Source organism: Cydia amplana, chromosome 10 (genome assembly GCF_948474715.1).
Source record: "Cydia amplana chromosome 10, ilCydAmpl1.1, whole genome shotgun sequence".
NCBI lineage: Eukaryota > Metazoa > Arthropoda > Insecta > Lepidoptera > Tortricidae > Cydia > Cydia amplana.
In genome coordinates, this window is record NC_086078.1 from 522699 (window position 1) to 542209 (window position 19511).

The 19511-nt window shown below is 37.5% G+C and overlaps 3 protein-coding genes across 3 annotated transcripts in view; 2 read left to right on the plus strand and 1 right to left on the minus strand.

Moving 5' to 3' along the window:
- Positions 1 to 384: 384 nt before the first annotated feature.
- LOC134651434 (ras-related protein Rab-39B) lies at positions 385 to 1879 on the minus strand. The gene is made up of 3 exons (XM_063506541.1): positions 1703 to 1879; positions 1268 to 1619; positions 385 to 922 (listed from the first exon to the last, which is right to left on the minus strand). Exons 1-3 carry the CDS (start codon positions 1808 to 1810, stop codon positions 714 to 716), a joined length of 669 nt encoding a protein of 222 aa, XP_063362611.1. The 5' UTR covers positions 1811 to 1879; the 3' UTR covers positions 385 to 713.
- A 129-nt stretch (positions 1880 to 2008) lies between these two features.
- LOC134651396 (THAP domain-containing protein 1-like) lies at positions 2009 to 6203 on the plus strand. The gene is made up of 5 exons (XM_063506496.1): positions 2009 to 2244; positions 2392 to 2498; positions 3189 to 3303; positions 4006 to 4198; positions 5523 to 6203. Exons 2-5 carry the CDS (start codon positions 2417 to 2419, stop codon positions 6138 to 6140), a joined length of 1008 nt encoding a protein of 335 aa, XP_063362566.1. The 5' UTR covers positions 2009 to 2244; positions 2392 to 2416; the 3' UTR covers positions 6141 to 6203.
- Positions 6204 to 7206: 1003 nt separating this feature from the next.
- The window catches only part of LOC134651468 (uncharacterized), a 284537-nt gene continuing 272232 nt past the window's right edge, over positions 7207 to 19511 (plus strand). Inside the window, exon 1 of the mRNA XM_063506580.1 lies at positions 7207 to 7717. The gene's annotated coding sequence lies outside the window, so the exon portion shown is untranslated. The remainder of the gene's footprint in view (positions 7718 to 19511) is intronic.

Genomic DNA, 19511 nt, shown 5'->3' on the forward strand with positions numbered 1-19511 from the left:
TCTTTAATATGTTCTGTGGAATTGAGCATAGGTTTTTATATTAAACTATAACAGAAAATCAATTCTGCCAGTTAAAAAAAAACTCATGCATTTTACTGAGATTTGAGATATATCCAAAATAATCCAAATGGCTCTTTAAAGAATTTTTCCTCTATACAAAATGGTTAGGTACTTACTGTATCCTGTCAAATTGCAAAAAATAGGCAAATGTAACATCCAGGGCTTCAACCATGTTGTTCTGGTGGCTTAATATATATTTATATGAATTGTGATGAATAGTTATCATTTTAGTTTTTTTTTTCCTTAATTTATTTATGCATCGTTAACATTAAAATTACAATGTTCCAGGTACAATATATTCAGGTATATTAAATTTGACTTACGTAAATTGTAAAATTATAATTATTAGAATGTTAGTATTAGTACTGACTTCAAAAATCAATAAAAGATCAAGTTAACAACATTTTTTTTCTTTGGTTCTCGGTTTAGGCTGTATGGCTTTTACAAATTTGAGACCAACACAACTTTTATCTATGGAACGATAATTAACCGATTTAATATTTGAGTATTGCAGATCAATGACTGTGGCCATAGACAAATGCATTACACAGTGTAGTGCACTATAAATAACTTCGCGCTAAACCTTAATTAATTGAATGTTATAAAATTATGCTTATGCGTTACATGAGCTATACTACTGTCAATATGTACATTTAACAACAAGTGGACTGGACAGTTTCGGCCTCGAGCAAGTTGAAGTCCATCCCATTGGGCCGGTTGAAGCCTGTCTTGATTCCGTCCCAGCCGTCCTCTACTTTGTACTCTCCTGTTTGGATGCGGTTGTACACTTCTTGGGCCACAAGTACGAAAGCTTCTTCTACATTCATGCCTGTTTTGGCTGATGTTTCTACATGGTGAAGACCTGAAATTGGCTTTAATGTAGTCCAGAGCTTGACTATTTTTTTTTTATTTTTTTTTATTTATTAGGTACACAAAACAGATAACATTTATTACATGATATAATTATTTTCAGTACAGGTTTTAGTTGGGAATGCCATCCAAAGCATGTATGCACATCGTGACCACCACACACATTTGAAAGGTTCAGGAAGAGTCAAACCATGTAGGATAATACTAAATTGGTAACCTTGAACTTAGGGCCTATCATCAAGTGAGAATAAAAGTTTGAAAAGACACTAAAATATAAGTAGTAATTTTCCAAGCTGATTATAATTAGGTGTATAATTAAATAAACAAATGCACATACCATTTTCTTCAGCAAACATTCTGGCCTCTTCACAAGACACTTCCCTTCTAGCACCATTCTTGTTGTCTGTTCCTACAAGGTCGATTTTACACCCCACTAAAGCAAACACTGGTCTGTGGGGCTCTATGTGCCTCTTGGCCTCCATCATCCACAGCGGTATGTGCTCAAAACTTGATCTGTTACATACGTCGTACACTAGCAGCGCACCAACAGAGTTTCTATAATACGATTTCGTTATAGATCTAAATCTTTCCTGACCAGCAGTGTCCCATAGCTGCAATTTAATTCTCGTCCCGTCTTGTACTTCTATTATCCTAGCGAAGAAATCTACCCCCACCGTCGGGTCAGACAACTGGAAATTAATGCGTAATTAACATATCAATCCACTAAAATTGACTAGAACAACACAAAAACAATGAACGGATGGTTAGGTACCTCTGCAAACTTTCCATCTGTGAAATATTTCAGCAACGAACTCTTGCCCACTGTACTGTCTCCGATTAGAATAAGCCTGAACTGGTAGTCGAATATTGGATCAACCATTTTATAAATAACATAAAATTGATACCAACAAAGGTTCCGTCAAAAATTACGTATCACATCAAATGACTTTTTTTTCTATGCTCCGTCAAGCTAGAATGAAAATAGACGAACTGTCATTTGGCGCCACTGGATAGATAAGTTTGAGTAGAAATACAAAAATATTATAATAGAGTCTATGTGGTCTATGGACATCAACGTTTATAAAAAAAAATACGGCGGCTACGGCTTCGCGCTGTTTGTCCAACACGTAAAATTGTAAATGAAAAATAGAAATATTATGTGAAATATATGTTATTCGTGTTTATCTTATACATCGTTAATTATTTATCAGTCGTTTCGTGCATTTAGTGCTTCTAAAATTAGTTAATCCAGGGGTATCGGACAAGTAACCTATGACAGTGTTGGCGCTGCGAACGGTTTATGGACCTAACAAGGTAAAATCATAAAATGTGAAAGAAAGCTAATTTAAACCCATTTAAATATCTCTTTGTACTATTCAAATATGCCTACGCTTTAAATATTATCCAAAATTAATACAAGTAAGCTATCATGAATAATTATTTATGAAATTTGTTTTACAGATAGCTTGATTACTAAAAAGGAGTGATGAGTTTTGCCCAAGCTATTGCTAAAATGAAGGATACTGTCAACGAATTCAATGAAAATAAAGGAAAATCTACGCCTATCGGTATGTAGTAATAAGCAACAAACAAACATGTATCAACTAGGTTCATCAAATACATTGTTTATGTAATTTACTTCAATATTACTGCCAGTGTATGAAGCTGCCTCATTAGTTAAGTAGTGGCGCTGACGACTTCTAATTTTATTAAAATTTGTATCAATGTCACATAAAACAAGTTACGATGATGTTATGCTTGTGATTTTAAATAGAAAACATGTCTTTGCATACTTGGCATGATAATAGACAATTTGGCATACATATACATGCAATACTCACTATTGACATAAGGGTGTGTTTATCACATTACGACACAGATTGTATTTAAAATTCTATTAATACATCAATCTGAATTAAGATAACTAAGAAACACTACTGGTTAGGCATGTTTTCACATGTCGCGCGAGTGACATAAAACAAGTGAGTCTAAACCGTAAAACTATTCAATGTTTTAACACATTAATTCCCACCCAGCCAAACAAGCGATCTGCACCAGGCCACAAAAATTTCGTAATTTAAAGCTGTAGTACCACGATCCCGACTATCGGGTCATCCAGCCTGGGAACGAAACCATAAAATACCCGATAGTTGAGTTTTTGGCACTGAATGAGTTAACAGACTGAAGTTGCTTATTCTGTGAGGAGCCTCCGAATGTGGTCCTTTTAGGCCGGAAGATGAATATTAACGTGTTTACAGCCATGGTGGCCCCCGAGGTGAAGCAAAGTGCTGAGGCGGACACAGAGATCACCAAAACCTGTGCAGTCCTTGGCTGTGATGACTTCAAGAACATGAATGATGAGTCTTTCTTCAGGTAACTATTCAACATGGTTGTATTTTTAGGTGAAAATGTCTGTTGCCCAAACAGTCATATCACTTTTTTTTTCTGGCTTACTCCCTGCAATTTTGCACAGGGTGAATTTGCCAATGTCGGTGTTGACTTTCATACATGAGGAGAATGTTCGGTATAATAATTTTGTATTTTTGGAAGGATGTAGTTGGGAAACCCTAAAAACAAATAATTATCTTCTCTTCCACTTCCTTCATGTTGGCACTACTAACGTTCTGTCACCCGCATCCCGCTTTTTTGCTAATTTTGGTATTCGTCATGTATTTGTCTGCGATATTCAGTCATATCGCTTACCAGCAAAGTGTGTTTTTACCTATGACATGACACAAGTGTGACAGGAAAAATATTGCTACAAGTAAATTTAAAAGGTTCTAACAATTCCTTTTATCTTGGTTTGTACCAATAGACCACATAACTAGTACCTCCATTTTTAAGCATTTACCCAATTGTCATTACATACAATAATTTACTCCACATACGTACTCGGTGAGCATGATAGTTTAGTTGCTAGTATTAAGTCCAATGTTTTTGTACGCCGTTTGGCAAAATATAGTGAAACTGTACATATTATAAACTGACCACCACTGTAATTCTACCTATATTTACAAATAAAACACTTACTTACTTACTTACTCACACTACTAAAATAATGTTGAATATTTGCAGGTTTCCTGAAGACCCCCAACTCCGGCAAGTCTGGACGGACCTGACGGGCCGGAACAACTGGACACCCACCGACTTCTCGTACATCTGCATCCAACACTTCTCGGTGGACTGCTTCCACTGCGACACCAACAATGACATGGTGCTTAACAGCAAGGCGGTGCCGTCACAGAAGCTGCCTCATCATGTTCTTGAGGTGATTTCATCATCAAAATTTTAATTTTTACTTAAGTTTTCCCTTATTTTTGTACATTGTGTCCATTACTGAGTGCCACCTAGTCCATCCACTGGGCCTTACTGAAAATCAGCGTCGCGGAGTGTGCCATGTGGCTCATACCGTGACACCTAGCTGAGTGAGGACCATTTAGCGCAACCTCTCATTTTGTGTTCTCTTTTGTTAGTTTTTAAGTTTGTTATTGTGCTAATAAATGCTTTTTCTTTCTTTCTTTCTTTCTTTCATTGCTTTTGTGGCCCACTTTCAAAAGTCAAAAGCATTTATTGCAAATATATTACCTCATATTAGGTTGGTAGGTACCTATAAATAATATGGATTCTGCAAGGGCGCAGCAATCTTATAAATAAATAACTAACTTGGGCGACTCAACATCAAGTACTGACACAAACACGAGTCCATCTAAAGGTTCCGTCACACAGGCGTATTTTCCGAGCGGGGAGTGAGCGTTTTATATGTGAAAGCGGCGCGCCCCGCTCACGCCCGGCCCGGAAAACGCGCCTGTGTGACGAAGCCTTTAAGATTCTAAAGCAATTAAGCTAACTCCGCCTTACGTTTTTTTTTTTTTTTAAAGTCTAATCTGCAATCGGCTGTTCTAGCCATAATCAGATGGTTTATGTTTTTTTTTTTTAATTATTATTTAGGGTGGTGTTCCACTGAGCACCATCACCAGTCCGCCTTACGTTGAAGTGATAAAGTGTGGAGGTTCCTCTATAAAACATCGTAGGTGTTTACATAAGAATTTGACGCTTATGGTGGCATTCCCACACTTGTCAGATGCAAGTTTAGCTTGGTCCAATGCTAGTGTTTCTAAAGAGACTGCAGTCCGATTTTCTAACTCGGAAGGAAAACTAGGCGTTATTTAAATTTGTCTGTTGCATAAGCTGCAGCATCACAATTGCTTGTGTATATTCATTTTCTATTACCATTTTCAACACACGTCTATTTTTTTATTCGGTAGACTAAAATGACATTTAATAGTATGAAATGACATTTCATGTTCATACTATGAAATATCATTTTAGTCTACCGAATTAAAAAATAGACACTTTTAAATAAATTCTGCTAAATTTCCAAGTTTTGATTTTATGAAACATACCCCTGGAGGCCTGGAGCCCATTTCTCGAAAGGTATTAGACTAATATTATTAGTTTACTAACTGTCAAATCGTATGGGTTTCCATCACAACACACTAATAATATTAGCCTAATATGGTTCGTGAAATGGGCCCCTGGACGCAAATACAAAAGTCTCCTCCAATAAAATAATACGCTATTTGTTCATTCAGGTGGAATACATAGACGAGGAAACGCTAGATGACTATGAAATGGATTCCCAGGACGAAGACAGAGATTCCCAGGACGAACACAAACCACAATTCAACAACATATCCCACTCAAAACCAATAGCCAACGGACAAGACCAGGTCGCCCTACTCCGACTCTTCACCGAGGTCCAGAAAATGCAACGACAAGCCGTCGGATTAAGAGACAAACTCAGATACAACATGACGATCCATAACAGACAAAACAAAAAACTCCAAAGACTAAAGGAAACCATAGAAATAAAACAGAACATCCTAAATCAAAAGCGGAAGAAAAAATCTAGGATATTACTCACTTTACAGGATAAAATTAAGGAGGATAAAAATGGTCTAGTCCTAGCCATGCCGACCAGACACACGGACGACTTGAAAAACTTCGCGCTTAGTATTTACAAGTATTCTCCACAAGCATACATTTATATTAGAAATACGCTCAGAACCATGCTGCCCAGTACGGACGTGTTAGAGACATGGCTCGACGCGGGGTACACGCCAAGAAATGCGATGTCCAATAGTAATATGATTAAAGTTATTTCTGAACAAACTGACAAAGAACTGAGTTGCAAGGTTACGTTAGGATGATTATTGATGTATTATAAGAATAGATTCTGGATATTTTTGTGAATAAAGACATTTGAAATGTTACATTGTATGGCGAATTTGTATGGCTGTATCCTAATATGCCTCAGGCAAAAATACCCATTGAATGGTACCCGAAAGGTATCAGTAGTTGTCAGAACTCTTGCCTTGAAACCTTGAAGTATGGTTGAAAGTACCAATGATGGTGAAGGGCTAACAATAGGTTGACTTACCCTAATCAGTTTATGACGTATTGATATTTAACCTTACATGTGATTAGCACAAACCTCAGAAGAATAAACATTAAAAAAAACTGTCAATCTGACGTGTGTCACAAGTTTACATAAACATCAAGCATTATCGAATTTTAATACTTTCATTTCAAATGGATAACTGTAAAATAAGAAAAAGGGGCACTTATCATTCTAAAGTGGCAAACTCCTCTCATTAACAGGCTTGGCCTATGATTTGGTCTATAGATAGGAGAAACGCGGTCAATTTGGTATCGTCTTGGGTCGTCCCATTCGTTTTTCGTCAAGTTCTTAAATTAGTCCTATTCTGCTTTCGTCACTCATTCTACATTGAAAGCCACCGACGATTGTGACGAATGTAGAATGAGTGACGAAAGCAGAATAGGACTAATTTAAGAACTTGACGAAAAACGAATGGGACGACCCAAGACGATACCGTCAATTTATACATTTATCGTATGTATTTCATGATTATTAAGCTGCTATTTTCATTTTTCTCTTTGTACTATAGGTACCTACATATTATATTGTGTCTATATTACATTGACAAAAATATTTATTCTATGCTACTTTTATTAGCAATTTGAATTAACAGCAGTAAGGTGCGAGTAGATAAGAGGTAAACTAAATTAGACGACTGCAGAGCGGTATTGGCTACAGAAAGGTTATCCCAAGGCAATAGATGCAATTTCGATAATACCGTAACCGCCAAGGCAATCCTATCCATTTCACTGTTACTTTTGATTTCTTATACGCCCGCGTACCGCTAGAAAATAATGAATCTTATTCCAATGGTCTAGAGTCAATTTTTGCTTAACAGCATTTCACGCATGAACGACTTTGCATACACTATTCGAATTGAGTTTTATTACCATGTAACAGGGACGTGTTTTGCTAGTTAACGTCAGCTGTCAATCGGCCATCTTTCTTGCTTGCAGTCAAAACAAACCGTTCGTATTAACGCCGCCGCTCGCCAATAGATGGCGCTGCCACGGCGCTGTGGTTAAAAAGAGAAGGTGTTATACGGCCGTAACGAAGTGCCCGAATAGAATAGACGAGCCCAACAAATGGTTCCGGTTTAGTGTCGAGAAACCTTCGGGCGAGGAGGTTGTGTCGCGTTGCTAAGCGACGCGGCGTGCGTGATCCAAAATAAATACCCATCTGTCCAAATATTGTGCAAGTTTTTTTATTGTTTCCCGAAACAAGGATGCGTGTGTGTGTATGACCTGAAAGTGACAAGTTTATTTTGTGTTTTCAAGTGCTAGTGTTTTGTTTTTGTTCAGTTCTGGATTTATTGGAGTCGCGAGTCTGCAGACGGATTTGTAAAAGGTATGGAACTTAATTCAGCTTTAAAGCGAATGGGGCTACGAATGTTACGGGCCGGCTTTGGTAACAGGACTTTCGCAATCGCGATTCTAACCGCGTACGGCCACCATAAAAGCCGAACGCCATACATGTGCCGGCATCCTATAGAACGTGTACATTTTTTAATGTACCATTATAACTAAATTATTAAATATTAAAATGTTATTCACATCATGTGTTGACCTAAGTTTCTCCTCTTGTATGGGGCGACAATTTATTTTATAAGCCAATCGAAAGTACGTTTCCTGGTTCACGTAATTAGTGCATCGTTGCAGTTGCAGTGTCGACAGTGAAAGTTCGCGGTGAGGTCGCGTTAGTTTAAATATTCGGATCATTTTTAGGGTTCCGTAGCCAAATGGCAAAAAACGGAACCCTTATAGATTCGTCATGTCTGTCTGTCTGTCTGTCTGTCCGTCCGTCCGTATGTCACAGCCACTTTTTTCCGAAACTATAAGAACTATACTGTTGAAACTTGGTAAGTAGATGTATTCTGTGAACCGCATTAAGATTTTCACACAAAAATAGAAAAAAAAACAATACATTTTGGGGGTTCCCCATACTTAGAACTGAAACTCAAAATTTTTTTTTCATCATACCCATACGTGTGGGGTATGGATAGGTCTTCAAAAATGATATTGAGGTTTCTAATATCATTTTTTCTAAACTGAATAGTTTGCGCGAGAGACACTTCTAAAGTGGTAAAATGTGTGTCCCCCCCCCCCTGTAACTTCTAAAATAAGAGAATGATAAAACTAAAAAAAATATATGATGTACATTACCATGCAAACTTCCACCGAAAATTGGTTTGAACGAGATCTAGTAAGTAGTATTTTTTTTAATACGTGATAAATTACGGAACCCTTCATGGGCGAGTCCGACTCGCACTTGGCGGCTTTTTGATACCTACTTACCACAATGTCGGTTTGGATAAGGACAACTAATTCATCAATACGGCTGAGTAGCTCTTGAGAACTGAGAATACCTAGAATAGAGAGCTTTTACTTGAAAACGACGCATTGATTGCCGAGGCTACTATACTTACCCTCCTAAAGTGTCATTCTATGGAACTTGCTAACTATGTAATCAAAAATCACTAGTAAATTGACATTAAGAGTCCAGAGACAGTTTTGATATGGCGGTATGTTTACATAGTTAGCAAGTTCCATAGAATGACACTTTACCTACATATTGACTGCAACATATCTGCAATTTTCCTTTCATCATCATCATCATCATATCAGCCCTTTATCACCCACTGCTCATGCTGAGCATAGGCGTCTCTTCTAATACACCACTTGTCCCGGTCCTGAGCTAATCTCACCCAGAAGTGATCCGCAATCTACCGAATGTCCATCCAATGAGCCAACGGACTTCAATTTTTTCTTCAGCGGTCATCATCACCACAAATACCACAATGATGAACAGTCAGGGAATTGATTTATAGATGGTCAACAAAATCTTGTCAGTAAAATAAACCGGCCAAGTGCGAGTCGGACTCGCGCACGGAGGGTTCCGCACCATCAACAGAAAATAGAGCAAAACAAGCAAAAAAAAGCGGCCAAGTGCGAGTCGGACTCGCCCATGAAGGGTTCCGTATTTAGGCGATTTATGACGTATAAAAAAAAACTACTTACTAGATCTCGTTCAAACCAATTTTCGGTGGAAGTTTACATGGTAATGTACATCATATATTTTTTTTAGTTTTATCATTCTCTTATTTTAGAAGTTACAGGGGGGGGACACACATTTTACCACTTTGGAAGTGTCTCTCGCGCAAACTATTCAGTTTAGAAAAAAATGATATTAGAAACCTCAATATCATTTTTGAAGACCTATCCATAGATACCCCACACGTATGGGTTTGATGAAAAAAAAATTTTTGAGTTTCAGTTCGAAGTATGGGGAACCCCAAAAATTTATTGTTTTTTTTCTATTTTTGTGTGAAAATCTTAATGCGGTTCACAGAATACATCTACTTACCAAGTTTCAACAGTATAGTTCTTATAGTTTCGGAGAAAAGTGGCTGTGACATACGGACGGACAGACGGACAGACGGACAGACAGACAGACATGACGAATCTATAAGGGTTCCGTTTTTTGCCATTTGGCTACGGAACCCTAAAAACGGTCACCCATCCAAGTACTGACCCCGCCCGACGTTGCTTAACTTCGGTCAAAAATCACGTTTGTTGTATGGGAGCCCTTTAATCTTTATTTTATTCTGTTTTTAGTATTTGTTGTTATAGCGGCAATAGAAATACATCATCTGTGAAAATTTCAACTGTCTAGCTATCACGGTTCGTGAGATACAGCCTGGTGACAGACGGACGGACGGACGGACAGCGGAGTCTTAGTAATAGGGTCCCGTTTTTACCCTTTGGGTACGGAACCCTAAAAAGGCGCGAAATTCAAATTTTCTATGGGACGATATCCCTTCGCGCCTACATTTTTCAAATTTGTCGCCTTTTTCTACTGACTAGATCTGGTTGACCAAGTATATGTACCTTTTCGTATCTCATTGTCACTGTGACTAAGGATGATACATGGTAGGAAATGGAGCAGAAATAAAATTCCTTGAACGTATGACGAGATCGTTTCTTAGTGATAAGACCGCCTCGCCTGTTGGGTTGCGTTGTTTACGATTGTGTTTGGTAAACAATGAAGAATATTTGATTTATTTTCGCAATAGGTAGGCATATGTATAAGCAGGTTCGGCAACGCGCAAGTGACGCCTCAGAAGTGCAAACGTCTTTTCCTTGAGACGGGTTCCTTTTTATTAAGTTTCTTTTTTCTGTTTCCTTTCTCGGCTCCTTTTGATTAGATTATTTAATCAGGATCGGGACATGTGGGGCTTGCATGTGTTCGTGATAAGAAAAACCTTTATTAATCTACTTATATATTTATGAGGACTTAAGTATGTGGTATGTAGGTACTCGCCACTCTGGATTCTAAAATAAATATCCTGAGCGTAGTGAGGCTTTCAAGTGTTTTAACGCCCAAGGTGGAAATAATTTTGGTACTATGTGACACATTGCTTTTCACATCACCTATGAGGAAATTATTATGTTCCAAAAGATTATTTCTCAAAATACTATAACTATCTTTTTTATGATGTAGGAGGCAAATAGGCAGACGAATCGCCTGACGGTAAGTTATTATCATCGCCCATGGACACCTGCAACACCAGAGGGGTTGCTGGTGTCGTTTTAGAATTTAGATGGTAAGCTCTTTTCTTGAAGGTTTGAAAGCCGTATCGTATCGGTCCGAAATACCGCGGGCGACAGTTCATTCCACAGTTTAGATGAGCGAGGCAGATTGTGTTAGATATTTTTGCGCGCTTCGTTATGCGTATGCTTGATATTATTGCAGGCCTGTAGCTGGTCACGGTCACTGCTTACCAACCAATAACAAATTATCGGATATAATATTAAAACCATCAATACACAGATTAACTAGCTAATTAGCCAACAGATCGTCGGGATAGGATAGGAACTACAGTTTGGTAATGAGTGGGTTTGTACCTAGCTAAACGCGGCAAAAACGAGTCCCGGTTAGAAATCTCCTTCCTCCGGCCTGCAATTAACTGTTTAGCGGCCGCCGCACACACTGCCGCGTAACAATGTAACATTGCTGGCGGTTTTTAGGGTTCCGTACCTCAAAAGAAAAAAACGGAACCCTTATAGGATCACTCGTGCGTCTGTCTGTCTGTATGTCCGACCATCCCCTTTATCTCCGAAACTACGGGTCTAAAATAAAAATAAAAAATACACAAATTAGTTCTTTACCTATAGATGACAGGAAAACCTATTAGAAATGTGTAATCAAGCGTGAGTCGGACTTAATGTACGGAACCTTTGGAACGCGAGTTCAACTCGCATTTGGCAGGTTTTTTTATTGATGGGTAACCTTCATCACGCGTGAATCCTGGGATCTATGCAAATTTAACCATATTTAAATAAAGCTTAGTTTTCTCTCGTATTTTAAGGAACTTCAGTATTCTTCCCAATGTTCTTTAATTAGTTAACTCTTTGATTTTTTGTTCCCACTTCCGAATTTCTGGGCAGGGATCGATATATTGAGTGTTCATTATTGAGAACATTAGGCAGAACGAGGATAAGTACAAAGGTCAAATGGCTGTCGCTTTAGTAAATACTTAACTGGACCCAGAACAGCCCTTTAGCGAGGAAACTTTCATTTTGGCATTGAATAATTTCGATTACCATACAAACATATGAGATCCGAAAATTTTCCATGTGGATATTTAGCAATTTGAAAACTTCCGACTACATATCAGTATGTATTGTACCTAGGTATAGTTGGTCAAACCAAATTTGTCAGTAAATAAGAATAAAAAAAAACCGGCCAAGTGCGAGTCGGACTCGCGCACGGAGGGTTCCGCACCATCAATAAAAAATAGACTAAATAGAGCAAAAAAACCGTGTTTGTTGTATTTGTTGTTAAAGCGGCAACAGAGATACATCATTTTTGAAAATTTCAACTGTCTAGCTATCGCGGTTCATGAGATACAGCCTGGTGACAGACGGACGGACAGCGAAGTCTTACTAATAGGGTCCCGTTTTTTACCCTTTGGGTACGGAACCCTAAAAACGGTACTCATCCTTTTCTTTTGGGTGCTAGCTTTGATGCTAGTACAAGTGTAAGACAAAGATAGTACGATTATCTCTGTCTATATTTGAAATGAGACAGTCCTTTGACAAAGTATACTTGCGATGCATTTTCTATCTCGACCAAGAACCGGGACAGATGTGGCAACTGGCGACAAATGCGTTTACCGGCAGCGGTATTTTAATGCGATCCGATTACGTAACTCATAGTCCCGGCACCGGCAAGGCTGCACAAATACCAATCATATGCTGAGCGCATTACAATAATGCTTTAACGGTGCGTAAGGTGCTTCCTCCGTGAGCTCGCAAATGAGAAAGTAACTGTCAAAATGATATTTCTAAAGTTCTTCTAAATCCAACTACGATAGTAAAATCCACCCTCTTTTTACCGCTTTAGGGGATGATTTCCGTGGTGGGAAAGGTGGAAGAAGCTATGGTAAACTGCCTTCTGTTTTATTTATTAAATATAAGAGCACCATCTAGAACCTAGAACTAGCTTTCACCGGGTCGGTCCATTGACATTAACAACAGTGGTGTTCCTGTTTATTATAATTAAAATGCTAAAATAGATTTAGGTACGTACATGGTACTAAAAATTAAGTCGACAACTTTCCACATCCTCGCTACGCATCCTTAAAGTTTACAAAATATTGTGTTTCATCAAAATAATATAAACCTCTTGAAATAGCGAGGCTCTCTAATATTTTTTTTTCCTTACGTAAGCACTGTAGGCAGTCAATAATACGCAAGACAAGAGAGTGAAACTCTGCACAAAACGTAGGTTTGTACTTAATAAGTGAATACAATATGTGTTGGTGTATTTTGTATATTGCCGATGCAATCTATAGGTACAACAATAGGTTTGGATAGATGTTCCATATTTGGTTTGTAAACTGTTCGCAACTACTGCAAGAGTAACGTCTATTAATTTCGATGTGTGTTTTGCCTTTTGTTCATACTTTGAAATAGGCACAATCACTCGATTCATTAGACCATAAAAATGAAAGGAAAATTACTCACTTCACTTGGCAGACATTCTGTTCTATACCTAGGTAACCTAGGTCGTTAAAGTCACTCTGCTGTGACGCATTCTCACGATTCTAGCAATTTTAAAACGCGAATGAATTTAATTAGGTACGTAGTTTACATACCAAGGCCCCCTTCTGTTGATTGGCTCTCACAAGCTAAATTAAAAGGCGGCTTTCCTACAGATACGAGTAGATAATTAGATATAGGGCCAATGACTACAGTCAAGCTGTCAAAGAATTTAATTTCAGTACCATTTCGTACCTTGTCACAGTCAAGTTTAAAAAATGTGTATATAAAAATATTTTATTTACTAATTTAAGAAATACGATTAGGTATGCAAAAATAAAACTAATTGCTGTCTAGCTAAGGGCCTGATCATCGGGTATCGGATATCGGATCGGACAATGAGAAAACTTAATACATATAACCGATATACTGATGCGTTTGAGCGTGTGTGACCTTTTACCACGTGAATATAATGTTGTTGAATACTTTGAATAATTTAAATGATATATTAACAAAACAAATAAACAACCGGTTGTTGACAGAAAGCGGAGGCGTGAATAGTTGAACGGGTTGTTGATGTTGTTGTTTGTGGCATACACATATTGTTCCATTATCATTTAGGTAGTTTTCTATTTGTTTATACGGGTTAAGGTTGATTTAAGTGGAAGGAATCGTTATTTAATTGAGGTATGCATTATTTAGTACTAGCGACCCGCGCCAACTTCGCACGGGTTTACAAATTATACATAAACCTTCCTCTTGAATCACTCTATCTATTTAAAAAAACCGCATCAAAATCCGTTGCGTAGTTTTAAAGATCTAAGCATACAAAGGGACAGACAGACAGACAGCGGGAAGCGACTTTGTTTTATACTATGTAGTGATTAGTCTAAGTATAAAACAAATACTAGACCGCATAATATACAGATTGTTTAAAATATTTCGAGATAAAAGTGACTAATTCTAATTGATTGAATTTACTATGACCATTATTTTCTACTTATTTAAGGCTTCGTCACACAGGCGCGTTTTCCGGGCGCGGCGTGAGCGGGGCGCGCCGCTTTTACATACAAAACGCTCACGTCCCGCTCACACCCCGCCCGGATAACGCGCCTGTGTGCCGAAGCCTTTAAACTATTTGGTGTAAACGCGCCCTCCGGTCCAGATCTGTTTGTATCTCTGGTTTGGCAAGCCAAACAGACCCCCATTCATTACAGGATTGTGTTAAACTCTAACGCAATTAAAATGGGCCAAATTGCCGTAAATTAATTAATGGTTTCCACTTTTAATGTCTAGTTTTATTCTAAGGTAAAGGTAATTATAGGGGTACGTCACGCGACATACTTTATTATTTATATTCATAAAACGTTACTTTTCTCTGTTTCAGTTTATGTTCATTTTGTGTTTATAGGTACTCGTATCGTATGTATAGCGCCTCCCCGCCCCATCCTGCGCTCTATTGCAGACAGGTTTGATTCGACTGTCCATACTTGAGACACTGCTGTGAGATGCATGTTTCTTGCAGTCCATATTATTAATGTTTAATTTATTCATTAGGAATTAAGAATTAATATTGTAAACAACAAATTATATGAGTCATGTTACTTGAATAAATGAAATGTATTATTATTATTCTCTTTATTTATTTTTCGTCTTAAGTTAGGGTTTTTTACAATATGGATATAAAATTAAAATATAAAAACACTTAAAAAAATATTATAAACCATTGAGCTATTATTACTAACGACTATACTTCAATGTTATAAACACATTATAAAAAACCTAACTTAGGGTGCCGCCAGCAGCGGGGCAAGGCCCAAGCTGCCGGTGGTCAGGGCCGCAGAGAGAGGTACCGGCGGACTATATCCGCGCCGTGTCTAAGATCGCCGCCTTCTGCATCTGGCCCTTGATCCAACCACCTAGCAAGAGTCTCTCAAGATGTTGGTCGAGACTCTTCACTATTAGACCGTTCGCCGAAACAACTATCGGGACAATGATCGTCGAATCAACATCCCACATGGCGGTTATTTCGTGTACTTCGGCTTTCACGAGATTCTCACCATGGGGGATGGTGATGTCAACGAGCACGGCCCGGCGTTGCGATCGATCTATTATCACAATGTCAGGCTTATTGGCTACAATACTCCTGTTTTATTATTATTATTATAGTCTAACTAAAACATTTATAAGATATAATTAATATACTTTAGTAAAACTGAAAGAAACGGCCAATATACTCGTATTGGTTTAAACTTTCTACTTACTAAAGGTATTGTGATATGTATTTATGATTTACATACAAAATGACAAAATTGCAAATACGCAGTAGGTATAGGTATACGCGGTAAATAAGTACTCGCGCACCCTTATCCATTAGCCACTCCATTAAGTTGTCCCGGAGACATGCCCCAATTGCCGCAAAAAGTCACTCCAAATGCCAATACGCGCATTCTACGCGGTGCAATTTGTCTGGCTTGCCTTAGCTTTTGAGGCGGGATTGCTAAAGCAAATATGGCGTCCACAAAGGGCGAAATCTACAAGTTTATATAAATATTAGTTTCTGCTCGCGACTTCGGCCAAATTATTTATTTAGGCAATAAGGTTCAATTGGTCAGTTCAGAGGGTGTACCCTTATTTTACCGTAGAATCTTTTGCCGAATTTTGTTTTAAAGAAAATTATTCATAGAATAATCGAATCCCACATTTTTGTTACAACTAATTTTGTTTCTTCGATTATTCATTTTAAAGAAACATACCATGTAACTTTATTAAAATTCAGAATATTTATTGAAAGATTATTAAATAAAATAAAATACTAAGTGTAGAATTACTATTCATTGAGTATTATTTGTACGACACTACAGTTCACAGAATATTGATTTCAACTATTATTACTTCACTAAATTACCTTTAACCTAGTATTCATTTAAATAAAACACACTTCAAATACACCTAAACGCACTTAGACTTAAAAGTCTAACTAATCAAAATCCGAATCGGAGCACCCCACTATCCACGTGGTCTTGTCTGTCCTACCCCTAGAGTGTATGTAAAAAGCCGGAGGCGCGGAGGGGAAGCAGCCCTCGCCCGCCGTAACAAAGCGCAGAGCATTTGTGCCTGCGCTTTGATACGCAAGGGCGAAGGGGCTGCTTTGCTCGTAGCGCCGGAGCAGACGCGGACCACGACTCGATAAAGAATATAACTCCAACAATAACAACTCCGCAACATTTACATTCATTTGCGTCAACATTTCATATGATTTTACCCGCAATGTTTTTAACGTTGCAGTGACTTTCGGCCTAGCAAAAATATGTATGAAGAATACTTTAATAATATTATTCTATGAAATTAATGTTCGACTAAATAACTGTTCTGTATTTTAAATTTCGGTAAACCATATTTATGAGAATCAACTTTTATACATATCGATGATTCTTGTGAAATGAAATTACATGGATAAATTATCCTTAAACGAAACAACTTTTTAATTTTTTCTGTGAAATGTAACTAAACCGAACCAAAATTGTTTGAATTAAATATTCTGTGTAATGATTATTTTGCAATATGAAATTACTTGAAAAATTTTCTGTGAAACAAAAATCTACAGAAAAATTGGCGACAAAACAAAGGTAAACCCAGTTCAGAGGCCCTCTCGCGAAAAACGAAATTTCTGCTTCTCTGTCGCTCGAATCTGCAAGAGCGATAGAGAGGCAGACAACGAAATTAGATTTTCATTTTTCGCGATAGGCCTTCAGAGTGTAGATGTTTAGAAATAAGTAGGTTATTTATTCGGTCGATGGTAGTCTAACGTCTAACGCGTTGTATCTATAATATCTGACCAATATATTGTGGCCTCTCGTTTCGCTTACTAGTTGTGATTCTAGGGATCAAAATATAAAAGATTAGAATGAATACCAGTTTATGAATGACCCGATTCGCGAGTTATGAACGTTATGGTTTAATCTCCCGTAATGCTTGACGGTCAATCAATCTTCCGCCATTATGAACGGTCTGCTAACAGCAGTTCTGACTGATCATCGTTGGACTTTATGGTCTTGGAAATAAGGCTTACGACTTGTCAGATTATAGTATGAACGATGGTACTTGGTTCAATATGTTTTCGTACTGATGGAATGCCATAAATCGGTCGATAAGTGATATAATATACGCTTTGCTAGAAATAGTAGAAATGTGTAATACCTACCTATTACCTACTCAAGAACAAGAACACAATAAGCATTCCGCCACAGAATAAATAATAGTACTATTCCGCATAGTCAGTAAACAGACGATAAATAGTAGGGGAGAATTGTCTATTAAATCGTACCACGTCTAGATTTCTTATTAAACAACCGACTTTATTTACACGTGAGTGCTTCAGAATGTAGAATGTTACATAATAATATTAATAATGCTCCCGTGGCATTGCCCTGTATAACATACTTAGGGCAAAAATTAAAGAAAGAGAAAACAATGCCTTCTAATTTAAAGTTGATGGTACCTATGTATGATTTAACAAACCGATGACAATTGACAATCCCTTAGAAATACATTTGGACTAATTTAATTTATTCTCAAACTGCTAATCTTCATATTAATGTAGCCAAGATCCTGAACTTTTGTATGCACATTCAATTTGTAGGTGTCTTCGTAAAAAAGATATCGAAGCTTAAATAATAACTGGTACGATGTAACCGACTCTCCCCTAAATACCATCCATCGTAACCGCGTGGATAACGTTTTTACATTAACGGATTACATTAGTAATCCCAAGTCGGTCATAAGAGATAAATGTACTTATTGCTAGAAATACACACCTACGTAAGTATATGTTCGCGATCTAAGAATTTGTTTTTTATTTTATTTGCAGACACTTGGTACTTGTTTTGTTTTATAAAGTGTTATTTACATTCACATACCTACATTATATTGACATTGGTTCCAGTCTGTTATTCAAACAAAAGGCATAACAATGCAGATATTTCTTCCTTGAACTCAGCATTCTCTGCAAATTATGCAACACATACAAACAAATACTGCAATATATGAATAAGTACCAAGCCTGTTCCCGCGACTTAGTCCGCGTAGATGTCGCTAAAAAACATCCAACCGCATTTATACTCCTTTAGGGGTTGGATTAAAAAAAATCAACATTACAAAAACTTTTCTTGAGTCGGACCAAGCTAACTCTGCACGGCATTTGCAATGGCGAAGTGTGTGGCAATGTCAAATTTCTATGAATATATGACGTTTATAATGGCACTCCCTCACTTTTTTATATTCAAATCGGTGCAAAGTAAGTTTAGACGGACTATATGCGTTGTTTGTTAGTACCTAAGCAACGGAACCCTTTTACCTACAATAAACTGTTTTCTTTTCATGTCTCCAGAATTTTCTATACCATATTATCTGGCAGAAAATACCAGATACGAATCTCAGTAAATTTCAGAGAAACAATACATCCGTTAAATATGCTATACGTGTAATGAATGGTCCCAAATAAAACAATGCTATTCGGTACATAACACGTATACAGACGTCTGTTACAATCACAGACAAATGGATTTGTGAAATGTGATAGCGTCCCGAGGCCCAAGGGGAGAAACGGCAAGTCATTGCTCAGACTATATTATATTATCTATGAGTGAGTATGAGTATCACATAGTACGAGTATACTTATGCTCGCGCTACTTGATTTAGTTGATTTAGTTCACATTCACACCGAAATTACTCTTGATCGACTTTACTTCCTACAAAAAGCACGTAAAACGTTAAACACCATGTAATATGGTAATACCCAGTTTCCGTAGTCGAAAAACCCGATAAAAAATGTACAACGTGCGTGCCGCGGGAACTAGGGAAATTAATGACATGTGTCGATAATAGCTATGAGAAATTACACTAAAAGACACGTGTTTCAGTTAAATATATGTGTCGCTTTTTGGATAAGGTTCTAAATAGATTGTAATAACAATTTTGGTCAGGTACTGGTTATTTGTAATAGTCAGGCAATCCAATTTATCAGCAGAAAAAGGCGCCTATTTTTGTAAAATGTAGGCCCTAAGAGTCTAACTCCCGTTAAAAAACAATCGCGCCAT

What these genes read in the sequence shown, in the direction of transcription:
- LOC134651434 (XM_063506541.1), bottom strand. Translation starts at nt 1,810, where the DNA reads ATGGTTGATCCAATATTCGACTACCAGTTCAGGCTTATTCTAATCGGA. An exon ending in CAGATGGAAAGTTTGCAGAG is followed by an intron (nt 1,620 to 1,702) that starts GTACCTAACCAT and finishes ATTAATTTCCAG; the next exon opens with TTGTCTGACCCGACGGTGGG. An exon ending in AATGTTTGCTGAAGAAAATG is followed by an intron (nt 923 to 1,267) that starts GTATGTGCATTT and finishes AGCCAATTTCAG; the next exon opens with GTCTTCACCATGTAGAAACA.
- LOC134651396 (XM_063506496.1), top strand. Translation starts at nt 2,417, where the DNA reads ATGAGTTTTGCCCAAGCTATTGCTAAAATGAAGGATACTGTCAACGAA. An exon ending in AGGAAAATCTACGCCTATCG is followed by an intron (nt 2,499 to 3,188) that starts GTATGTAGTAAT and finishes ACGTGTTTACAG; the next exon opens with CCATGGTGGCCCCCGAGGTG. An exon ending in TGCCTCATCATGTTCTTGAG is followed by an intron (nt 4,199 to 5,522) that starts GTGATTTCATCA and finishes TTGTTCATTCAG; the next exon opens with GTGGAATACATAGACGAGGA.